The sequence below is a fragment of the Triticum dicoccoides genome, chromosome 1A (genome assembly GCF_002162155.2).
Source record: "Triticum dicoccoides isolate Atlit2015 ecotype Zavitan chromosome 1A, WEW_v2.0, whole genome shotgun sequence".
In the NCBI taxonomy this organism is placed as follows: Eukaryota; Viridiplantae; Streptophyta; class Magnoliopsida; order Poales; family Poaceae; genus Triticum; species Triticum dicoccoides.
Window position 1 is genome coordinate 578,548,396 of NC_041380.1, and position 12,259 is coordinate 578,560,654.

The 12,259-nt window shown below is 43.7% G+C and overlaps 1 protein-coding gene and 1 long non-coding RNA gene across 2 annotated transcripts; one reads left to right on the forward strand and one right to left on the reverse strand.

Annotated features, from left to right (window-relative positions):
* Positions 1-218: 218 nt before the first annotated feature.
* LOC119292155 lies at positions 219-4,219 on the forward strand. Its single transcript, XM_037570989.1, has 3 exons — positions 219-465; positions 639-703; positions 1,451-4,219. Exon 3 carries the CDS (start codon positions 1,514-1,516, stop codon positions 3,809-3,811), a length of 2,298 nt encoding a protein of 765 aa, XP_037426886.1. The 5' UTR covers positions 219-465; positions 639-703; positions 1,451-1,513; the 3' UTR covers positions 3,812-4,219.
* A 2,056-nt stretch (positions 4,220-6,275) lies between these two features.
* On the reverse strand, positions 6,276-10,579 carry LOC119292165. Its single transcript, XR_005142911.1, has 5 exons — positions 9,995-10,579; positions 9,646-9,899; positions 8,385-8,484; positions 7,320-7,405; positions 6,276-6,560 (listed from the first exon to the last, which is right to left on the reverse strand). It is a non-coding gene; the product is annotated as an uncharacterized LOC119292165 (long non-coding RNA).
* Between the last annotated feature and the right edge of the window lie 1,680 nt (positions 10,580-12,259).

The window sequence follows — 12,259 nt, forward strand, 5'->3', positions numbered from 1 at the left end:
TCTCTTGTCATGGTTGGTAAGATGTCCTATATGCACATCAATGTTCCAGCTGCCTTTTTTTCATGTCAGGCATCAATATTAACTTCCTTGGCCGCCTGGTCCGGTGGCGGCGGGCCACAAGATTTGATTGCTGTCCAAATGGAAATGGACAACTAGTTCCTCTCTGCATCGACCTAATTAATGTCCAAACATGTAAATAATTGGACTCTGGACATTTTCAAACAAGGTGTTCCTACTGGCAGTTCTGTGGGATGAATGAACTCTGATTCGGCATGACGACCGGTTAGCTTCCTCCGGCGTCCCCTTCCACGTGACTTCCACAAATCTTCACCTACTCCCCAATCTCTCACCCTCACTCTCTCTGCGTGCGATCCCCTGCTCCCGCACCGCCCATTGCTTTTGCTTCCCAGCCCGCCACCCCCCGCCAGGCACGAGAAGCAGTTCTTGTCAAAGGGAGAAGGAGAGGTACTGGTTGTCTTCTTTTTTAACTCATATAGTCCTTGTTTTATACTGATATGAGATTATTTCACTCCTGGTCCTAGTGCAGCACACAACATATTGAATACAGTATTGTTTTTCAGTTTTCGCTAGTTCATACAGCTAGTAGGATGTTTAATTTACCTGGTTCCTGACTTCAGGTTCAGGTGGCTGGGAAATCAATTTCTTTCGGACGTCGGTCGAGTGGATTCTGTACGTACTTCAGGTCAGTTTGATGGCTTCCTTGTATATGTTTGTGCCGTCAAGAATTTGTCAAGTTTCTCTGAATTATAGCTTCGCATTTTTGGCAAGCTGCATTCCAATGTTTCTCAACTGCTGCATATATACCATTCTCTTCTTTTGAAACAACGAGCACACCTCGTCGATTTCCATTTAGAGAAACCGTGAGTCTTACAAGTTATAACATGCCAAATAGGAAAGCTAGAAACAGAACAGCCAAAAAAGTGTTCTAACATGGCACGGGCAATTAACCACACAGGGCCCTAATGCCTAACCTGCTGGACATACCATCAGTATCCACACACCCAGCATAGAGCACACCGGACTGAACTTTAAATCTTACGAGTAGCCACTACAGGATATGACTAGATAAAAGAGGAACAAGGGATGAACATGTGATCTCAGATAAGATCACCTCATGGCAATCCTGGGTACATTAGGCGCCCAAACATGCGTCCTGGAGTAAAATCTCCTGCATCGCCTTCTTGATCCTCAGCACTCCATCAATGCTTCCACCGCCTGTTCTTGTTTACAAGATTGCCTTGCCCCATTTGTGAGATAACGGCATAGATTAAAAATGACAGCCGCAGGATCATTAGGGAATTGTTGTTCAAACCAGGCTGCATTTGTAGTTTTTCAAATTGTCTAGGAAAGAGCCAGGCTGCATACCATGCCGTTCGTCAATTTCATATCATTATGCATTTGATGTATTTTTTTCTTTCCCTTTTCGTAGGTGGCAGCACATACTAAGAAACTTTCCTGGCTCCGCCACTGCATCCAGCTGCTTATCCTTGCAATGACGTTCAGAGTTATTGTAAGCGTCATACACCAGGAAGGCAAAATCCTCAACCCCATCGTTATTCAATTCGTCGTCGCACTCACTACCACGATCATGGTGATCCGATTTGTGCTGGATGCGTTGCGGCATCGGACAACAGGCAATGCCATGAGAATGACCCTGATCGTTATGGACGCAGTAACCCAAGCAATGATCTTGTACAGCCTTGGGATCATGCAACGCCCCTCCAATAAGGACTACTACTACAAGGTGTGGGCTGTGCTATTGGTCACCCTCCGTTACAGCGTGAAGATAGGCCGCCCGTCCGGCATCGCCCTGAAGCAAACCCCATTGGTAGACCTGATGTCCTCCTTCTGGGCTGCCAACATCCTTCGCTCTAAGGCGCCAAAGATTCTCAAGGTAACTGGTTGGCTGCTTTGGTCAGTCAACTCTTTACGCATCATCCATGGTTTTGTCTCCTCGGAGTTCGCCAACGATAGCCACAGAGAGAATTTGAGGTTATTGACGGAGTACATGCGTCATGAGCACAAAGCCAGTGCTGGGGGTGATGGTGAGAGTCTTGACCCTAGCACAATGAAGGGATACCGATACTTGGTGCGTGGGGAAGCCAAGAAACGGAAGATGAAGAATCAAGAAACTGGCGGAGAAACTGGGAATATCAGGAGCCTCTTGCTGGCGTTGAGAGATGGGGACAAGGATATCCTAACGCTTGAGAAGATCTGGGAGGAGGACGACCTTGAGGAGGTGCTCAAGGATCTCTGCCTCTCCTTTGCACTCTACAAGCTCCTTCGCAGGCGCTTCTTCAACTTCGGCATCCATGAGGCCAAGCTGAAAAGGACGAGACAGCTGGTACTCGAGGGGATCCTTGGTCAGTCCTGCAACTCGGAGAGGGCATTCCGTGTCAGCGAGGCTGAGGTGTCTTTCCTCAATGACTTCTTCAACAGCAGGCATGCCATAGTATTTGCAAAAGGTTTTCCATTCATCCGGCTCCTGCTATCCACCATTCTGATAGGGGGGATTGGAGGCATGGCGGTTGCTATCTATAGCTTTTCCAAGGTTGGTACAAGAGACGAGCTCGGCAATGTTCATGGTGGAGTAACTTTTACATGGTTTCTCCTGTGTTTCCTTTTTGTAAAAGAGACATGGGAGATCACAACTTACGTGTTCTCAGACTGGACCAAGATAATTTTGTTGTGCCAATACGTGCAGAAGCCATGGTGGCTGCGAAGCTCGGTGACAAAGGCTCTTGTGCGGAAGCTCTGTATGCTGTCTGTGTTGCCAAGATGGCACGGAAAGGTCGGCCAGAGCAACCTTCTCTTCCCCTCCCGTTTTGTCTTCCCCACCATGCTTGTCTTTCCACAAAGAAGGTCCAGGTACTTTGTACATCTGTCCCCGGAAGTGAAGTGTACTGTGATCAACTGTCTCAGAGACTGCTTGGGTGAATCCACACGATTAGACCACTACCTTAAGCGGGCATTCAAAAAAGTCAAGGCATCTGGTGGTTTTCACGCAGTCATGGAAGCAGTAGATGGCGTGAAGGATTCTGTGCACATTCTGCTGGTTTGGCATATTGCTACATGCTACTGCGAGATTGATCTCGCTGAAAACAGAGAGGTCTCAGCCAGTATGTATTGGAGTGGGCAAGACTTTGGCCGGCGCAAACCTTCGGAAGGTGATTCAGATCTTCTGTGGTCTCAGTACATGATTGCTAGGACATTGTCGCAGTACTGCGCGTATGTGCTCACACTGGTTCCTCCTCTAGTGCCTGGGAACAGCCTAATGGCCAGGTCGGTGCTGATAAAGGTGCGTGAAGAAAAAAGTCGCCTTTTCAACGGAAAATTTGACTCATGCGCTCCTTGTTATCAGTCCACCCAAATGCTTGGACGGCTCAAGAAATATGCATCAGAGGAGATAGAATTGTATAAGAAAAAAGTGGACGGGGGGAAACAGGACGAGGAAAACCAGGATGGGAAAAAAGAGGAAAATCTAGACGACACCATATTGAAGAAGGGGGCAGATCTTGGCAAGAAGCTGGCAGAAGCGTTCGGCGGTGACAAGCCGGAAGATCTGTGGAGGTTCTTGTCAGAGTTCTGGGCAGGATTTGTTATCCACCTGGCTGCATCTACAAGGGCTTCTCAGCACAAGATATTTCTGAGCTCTGGCGGGGAGCTCATGACACATCTCTGGGCGTTGCTAACCCATGCCGGCATCCTAGGGGAGGTCCAGCACGGCGACCAAGACATTGATACAGCGCTAACCCAAGGAGACGTTTACGATCAGAATATGCAGTCCTAGGTGGGAAAATCTGCACTGCCGCTTCATGTGAAAATGTACGTAGATAAGTTGGGTTCGAAATATGCTTCAGCTGGTGTCTAAGAAGCTATCCGAGGCGACATGCTGGGCGCCTGGGTCAGAAGGATTTGCAATGGGTGACGATCTTCGACTTGCTTGAGGGATCAAAGCTGGAGGTTGCTTGTGTGTTTTGTAAGTTCATCAATTCGTAGTTATTTGTTGCTATTTCCTGCTGTTTGCTGTACGCCTAGTTTTGTTGACTACTCCTTAGATGTAGTTTGCTGTCTTGGGTTAAAAAAGCATCTGACGGTGTGGCCTGTGCACTGGAGATGCAGGTTCGTGAAGAGTCCCAAACTCCTTTTTCTTGAATGGAAATGGGGGTTGTATGTTACCTTTTTTCTTTCAAAAAGGAGATCTCCCCGGCCTCTGCGTCAGAACGATGCATACGGTCATCTTATTAACCAAATAAAAAGGTTCCAACAAGGTCTCAAAGTCTTCAACTGGAAAAAGTGAAAACAAGCTCACATAGAGCCAAAATGGGCTAGAAACACAAACTAGCCAAATAAAGGACGCCACAACCGGCTGGCAAAAGAGAGATAGTTAAACTAATTGCCTATCCTATTACATGATCATCATCCAAACCGGTTGAAGATATCCCGAGCTACCATCTCCCAGCGGATAGATCCAGTAACTAAATGCTCCCTAGCCTCCATCGGAGTGAGTAGCGACCATGAACGGATCAATGCCGTGGTTCAGAAAATAACCTGCAAAAATTGAATACGTGATGTTTTGTTAAAAACCAAATCATTTCTGCAATTCCAGATAGTCCAGAGCAAAGTGCATACTCCAACACGAATATGTCGCGCTAAGTCAGGCTCAATCCCATTAAACCATGTCCCAAATAACGTGTTGACAAAATTTGATGGAGTAATACTAAAAGCAATGTGGACCGTCCGCCAAAGAACTTTGGCTAACGGGCAATCAAGAAAAAGGTGCTTGATCGTCTCATCCCGATCATAGAAACTACACCTAGTAGGTCCTGTCCAATTACGCTTTATCAGGTTGTCCTTGGTTAAAATAACTTGTTTATGGACAAACCACATAAACACTTTTATTTTCAATGGAACTTTGACAGCTCAAACATGCTTGGAGGTAGGAATGAAGCTAACATCAATATACATTGATTTAACTGTGAATACTCCAGACCTAGTAAGCTTCCAGCTTAATTCATCGGGTTGTTGAGAAAGCTGAACCTCCATCAGTCTCCTAATTAGACGAAGCCATTCTTCCCAACGATTGCCCGCTAGTGACCGTCTGAACTGAATATTAAGGGGGATAGATTCAAATACCGTTGCAACGAACACCTCACGTCGTTGAACAATATGATATAAAGATGAGTATTGAATGGCCAAGGGTGTCTCTCCGAGCCAAGTATCCTTCCAGAAACGTGTACTAGCACCGTTGCTAATAATAAACTTTGTCCTATTAAACAAGGATTGTTTGACTTTCATTAGTCCTTTCCAGAAAGGCGAGTCGGTTGGCCTGACTGTCACCTGGGACAAAGTTTTGGTCTGAAGGTACTTGCTACGAAGGATTTGCGCCCACGTGGCATCAGTCTCACTGGACAGCTTCCACAGCCACTTACTGAGAAGGCATCTATTCTTAACTTCGAGATTCTCAATACCAAGACCCCCTTGGTCTTTCGGTCTACAGATGATATCCCATTTAGCTAGCCGGATTTTCTTTTTAGTTCATCACCCTGCCAAAAGAAACGCGATCAATAAAAATCCAGTCTTTTCTTGACTTCAACTGGGACTTCAAAGAACGACAAGAGAAACATAGGCATACTTGTGAGCACCGAATTTATCAGAATTAATGGGCCTCCGTATGACATGAGCTTGCCCTTCCAGCAACTCAGTTTCTTTTCAAATCGGTCTTCGATGCACTTCCATTCCCTGTTTGTCACACTACAAGAAATATGTCAACTTATGACCCTCACAATTGGCCGCTGAAAGATCATAGTTTTTCATTTGCGACCTTTTTATGACCAAAAACAGAAGGTCAAAAGCTGGCGGTCGTAAACTGAAATTAACGACCTTTAACAGAAGGTCGTTGAACCCATGACCTTTTGTTTTGGTCACTGGCTGTCTGCCCAGACCACGTCGGATCCGACGTGGCAAAATTGCGACCAGTTGAATAGGTCACTGACAAGATTCAGCCCGATCCAATTCGACACCTTACATGAGCCAAGCCCACTAATTCAGCCTTTTTATTATTTATTTCTATCAATTTTTGATCGGCTTCATGGGCCAAGCCCAACAATTCAACCTTTTTATTTCTAGGCCTCATCCATTTCATAGTCCATTTAATTAAGCCTTTTTATGCCTTTTTATACCTTTTTTCATAAATGCACAATATTCCAGTCCACTGTTGTTTGGGCCATAGCCTTTTTAGAGCCCAAATATTATTCGATCCAATAGAACATTCAACCTTTTCATTCACAGATTTCTTTTACACATTTCAACAGCAAACAATCAATAATTCTCACAATTAAATGATCAAATCCAAAAATCACTCAATGAAACTCACAACAGCACATACACGTCTGCACAATCCATCAAGTGTTTATACAATCAAAAAGAAATACACATGCACCAAAACATGGTGGCAACATCAACTAAAACTATTGTGCACATCTCCAGGCTTCTTCTGATCATGGTCACAACAGCAGTCACCTCAACAAAATTAGATCCTGATCCGCATAAATTATAAGTAAGATACATTACAAGTTAAATGATTGCCAATAAAAAAATATCCATTCAAGAGAATAAAAATTACACATAAATGCCCAAATACCTCAGTTCAGTAAACACTAAGCATGGCATAGCAAAACTTCCAAAACTTAACTACAACACATCAACCTGATGATGTTTTACTAAGACATTCAACACACCAACAATACTAGCATACAGGTACCAACACATCTACTAGCTACTAGTGCAGGTCATGCAATGAACATCTACTGGCTACTAGCACAATTGCACAAGCAATAGAAGCAGCAGCAGCTACTAGCACTGCTAGCAGTAACTACTAAGTACTAACTAGTAGCAGCCAATAGCTAGTAGTAGCGAAACTAACACTACAGTAGCAAAACAACAATAGTACAGGCTACAGCTAGAGCATCAACAGCAGCAGTACATCTACATGTAGACTCTAGGGAGCATCAACAACAGCAGTACACCAAATGACACCTTGTTGTGATGTAACAGCATGGTACAACTGACTTGCTTCCAGAACAAAGTGTGGATTATATAGAAGAGTAGAGATCTGTGTCCCTTGGAAGCACCTCAAATGTTAAAAATCTGGACTGGTTAAATAATAATTGTATTCTTCTCTACAAGCACATATGAGTAGTTAATAAGTACTGATCCTATCAAGTATGGCAGGCTTGCAACATGGAGATGCATACATGACTGAGCACTAACATATTATGGTATGACCGGGGCTATACCAGTCCAGGACAATGCGTGTTGCATCCAAGAACCAGGTTCTGGATCAGAGCTACATTGATGTTGCACCCAGCAATTTGCAGGCGGCCTGTCGTGAACATGAACATATTATGTCAGGGAAAGCGGATACTTTGTCTAAATAAATACTCCCTCCGTTCCTAAATATTTGTCTTTCTAGACATTTTAAATGACTACTACATACGGATGTATGTAGACATATTTTAGAGTGTAGATTCACTCATTTTGCTCCGTATGTAGTCACTTGTTGAAATGCCTAGAAAGACAAGTATTTAGGAACGGAGGGAGTACATCTTATTGTAGGAACATTTCGTTGATTCCGTGGCGGAAACGTATAACACAGATGATGATACACTAATACACTGTGCACACTTGAAAATGCCAGAAGAGTTAAAATTATTAAACTGAGAGCAGTCACAGCAACACAACATACTTGAAAATGCGAGATTTCGCATACCTCTATTCCTACGTACTACTACACATAGGTTAACAACTAGGAGAGCAACAGAGCATGCCAAGACTGCAATTGGCCGACTGATTGCTTTAGGTCATAGTGCCAAGAACACTGCTACATGTACAAGTACAACAAAAGAAGAATCTCAGGCCTCTATAATTCGCTAGTTTCTTAGGCAACAAACATCATTGCAAATTTTGATGAAATGCATAGGTCCAGCCGATGATTACACAACAGCAACTACTGCAGACATTGGCTGGAGAAATGCTCATCTTTTTATTCTTTGTAAAAGAAATTTTGAGTTCAAGCAGTAGCACTAGTTACTGACTACACATGTAGGTGCATATGCAGGTGCATACTACAGACTACAGTACAACACCAACTTGACACCCGAGTAGTCCAACTTGATAGGTGGGAGTAACATTTATAGTATCAAGCTTGGACTTGCATCCCACATGTCAATTCTTCTACTACCTAGAAGCTAGAGCATGCATATGCAGGTGGTATAACATAACATAAAGAGCAACGACTTGATAAGTCTGCCCCAATAGTCCAAGTCATGGAAAACCAAATATTTCAACTGATCGAGAAAGACCTTGCAGAAATGGCCTCGTCCACGCCTTTTCTTGGCCCCAAACTGAGGCCTTCCATCATCCACTCGAATTCGCCATTGTTGCTCAATGTACGAAAGATGCCTGCCAGGAGGACGAAATCGAATGAATAAGAACCCCACATAAACAAAGAGGTTGAACAATGATTCTGCAAAGTATATTCACATAAGTTTGATTATGAAGCCAGAGCTAACAATCTAAAAATTCAGAATCATAGTGCCCCATTCGATAAATTATTGTATACACATGAATGTTGTAGAGCTTCAAAGATAGGACACATGTGAAATGTATAGTACAATATTGTATACTTGCTGTGTGGATATGTATAATTAACCTTCAGTGTATCGCATCTGGAATACAATTAGACTACTAGTACCTAGAAATCATATGCAACTCTGTTTTTGCTCTAGACCAGCCACAGATCATAAAAGAAATCATAAGTATCTAGTGCATTTTATATAATAAAGCAGCTGCCTGAACAAACAGAAATTCTGCATCTTCACTCTGTAGCAACATTTCATGCCAAATGGTGATATTTACTCTGTAGAAACATTAATATAGGATATCATTTTATTAATTCAGAGTTGGGATGAGCATTTTTATTCTGCAGCTACTCCTTTTTATGAATTTAGAATTGGGATGGTCATTTCTATTTCTCTAGTTCAACATGTGATCATCTAAATTAACATACTCCAAACTAAACTAGGCACTAAATTTACATTCAGACAACACTGCAGATGGACGAATTCATATAGTCATGTCGAGCAGCAGCTAATATGCTAATCCATACAACACTGCAGATGGACGAATTCATATAGTCATGTGGAGCAGCAGCGTAATATGTGCTAATCCAAACGCACTGCTCGATAGAACCAACAACATCCTAGTAATTAAAACCCCTTGAAGAAAAAGTAAAAAAATTAAATCCATTACCGGCTGCATGCACCAGTCTCCCACCCCGCCCCGTACTAGCTATTCGATCTTCTTATTGCCTCCTACTAAAATGTCTAAGCAGTTACCAACTACATGCACAGAGTTACTTTTAAAGTAGGTATTTGGGTGAATAGCAGTCGGTAACTAAGTAAATTTCCTTATAATTTTTGTACTACTACTAGGAGGTAGAAGATGATAATTGGTTTGGACGACAGTGCGTCTATCCCAGCAAGCTAATGATTAGCATTTAACACTTTTGAGCAAAGAGGAAAAACGGAGATTGGGGAAGGGCTCTGAACTACAATCCAGCACCTGAACAGGCTGAGGTACTTCGCCGGCAACCTATGGCATGAGCGCGAATCTGGCAAACGGCAAATTTGGACCCCCTCCTGTGTTCGTATGTCTACAGTGGCGCATCAGATCCCTTCTAGGCTTGAGCCATCCCCCGCTCACCCCGAACCAAATTCCTCAGCCTCAGATGCAGCCGCCCACATGCGGTGCTTTCTCACGCGATCGTTACCAAGATGCAGCGGCGGAGATCCTGGTGGGCGCCGGTGGTCTCGTCCCTGACAGAACGTTGCAGCGACGCATTAGTCAGATCGGGACCAAGCAATTTACAAATCGGGAGGGGATGGGATCGGGGCGCGCACGTGCGCGATACCTTGGGGGTACTGCTGCTGCAGGTGCTGGGGCGGCGACCTTCTTACTGGCCCTGCATGGCTTATCGGGGTCGTCGTCTCCTCGCGCACGGGCGCGCCAGCCGTCGTGGTTCCGGCGAACTCGGACGAAGAGGAGGGCGTCGGTGTCCTCGGAGCGGAAGCAGAGGAGGCCGAGGGAGTGGAGACCAGTGGCGGGGTCGGAGACGAGCACGAACGCGTTGCTGGAGTTGCAGAAGGTGAAGACGGGTGTGCTGGTGAGCGTGTGCACGACCTCGTTGGGCCCGAGCGTGAGGGACTGAGCGGCGCTACGGGGCCCTGACGAGCGCGGGGCGCGGGGCGGCGAAGCGAGAGGCGAGGTTGGAGAGTAGTGCTGGAGGAAGGAGGAAGGAGAGTAGTCAGCGGCGGCTGCATCGCCGCAGAAGCTGCAGAGGAGCACGGTGTGCGGCGGTGGGACGCGGGAGCTTCGAGAGGTGGGAGGGAGAGGGGAGGGGGAGCTCGATCTGAGGGAGGGAGACGGCGGTGGGAGGGATCGAGGGGAGCGCCGTCGATGGCGGCGGCGAGGAGATGGGGGGAGGAGGGGTGCGATGGGAGGAGGGGATCGATGGGATCTGGGTAGGGTTTGGGTAGGTGGATGCGGGTGGGGTTTTCTTTTTCATTTTCTTTTTTTTTCTATACATAAATGGATGGATGTGACGATGAATTCCACCAATGGGAATAGAGCACATATAATTGTGTTTTTTCTTTTGTTTTTTTCTACCTTCTCACATGAAAAAATCAAATATTGATCTCATATTGTGCACAAGAGTGCATCTTCTAATGCCAAACAATGTTGCCTAAGGAAGTTTTCATTTTCTTTGAACGAAAACTCAATTTTCCATTTTTCTGAGTGCCCAAAATGGGTTTAATTGTGAAGGGCCTATCAAATATTTGTTGCAAAATTTGACCAAATCATTTTTCTAAAATATTTGGCCATATTTAATGCACAACTGACCAAATGGTTGGGTGTCAAAAGTTTTTATCCACCTCTCGTGAAAAAGACAAATTTCCATCGATTCAATAAAAACGGGTCAAATTTGAACTATAGCTACCTCATAGTTTGCTCTTTATTTTTTCCAAAAATCATTTTTAGGTACATAAGTATCTATTTAATTAGAGAAACATCAAAAGGTCTCCAAGATTCAACAACTAGCTAGGAACGGTCAAGCCCGCCATTTTGACAGCATTTTGAAACGGGCATAAAAAATTCAAAAAAATCAAAAAAATCGAAAACCTTCGCATTGTGTCATCATATGTGAACAAGTTTCCAGGAAAAATAACAAACTTGTAATACGACAATTATTTTAAAAAAGTGTTCTCAGAAACGAGCTATCACGTGTGAAGATCAATGGCTTTCAAGCCAAATGATCAATCTTATGGCCACATTCATGGCATAGTTTGTTCAAATGATCTCATATTGTGCACAAGGGTGCATATTGGAATGGCAAATAATGTTGCCTAAGGAAGTTTTCATTTTCTTTGGACGAAAAAACCATTTTCCATTTTTCGAGTGCCCAAAAGGAGGTTTTTTGTGAAGGATCTCCCAAATAATTGTTGCAAAATTGGACCAAATCATTTTTCTAAAATACTAAGCCATATTTAATGCACAATTGACCAAATGGTTGGGTGTAAAAAGTTTTGATCCACCTCTAGTGAAAAAGACAAATTTTCGCCGATTCAGTTGGAAGCGGGTCAAATTTGAACTGCGGCTGCCTCATAGTTTGCTCTTTATTTTTTCCAAAAATCATTTATAGGTACATAAGTATCTATTTAATCAGAGAAACATTAAAAGTTTTCCAAGATTCAACCACTAGCTAGGAACGGTCATTCCCGCCGTTTTGACCGCATTTTGAAACGGGCATAAAAAATTAAAAAAAAATTAAAAATTGGGAAACCTTCGCATTGTGTCATTATATGTGGCCAAGTTCCTGGGAAAAATAACAAACTTGTAATACGGCAATTATTTTAAAAAAAATATTCTTAGAAATGAGCTATCATCTCTGAAGATTCATGACTTTCAAGCCAACTAATCAATCTTATGGCCACATTCATGGCATAGTTTGTTCAAATGATCTCATATTATGCACAAGGGTGCATATTGGAATGGCAAACAATGTTTCCTAAGAGAGTTTTCATTTTCTTTGGACGAAAAACCAATTTTCCATTTTTCGAGTGCCCAAAATCAATTTTTTTGTGAAGGACCTACCATATATTTGTTGCAAAATTTGACC

Excerpts from the sequence above, each read along its gene's own strand:
- LOC119292155 (XM_037570989.1), top strand. The coding sequence starts at position 1,514 with ATGACGTTCAGAGTTATTGTAAGCGTCATACACCAGGAAGGCAAAATC.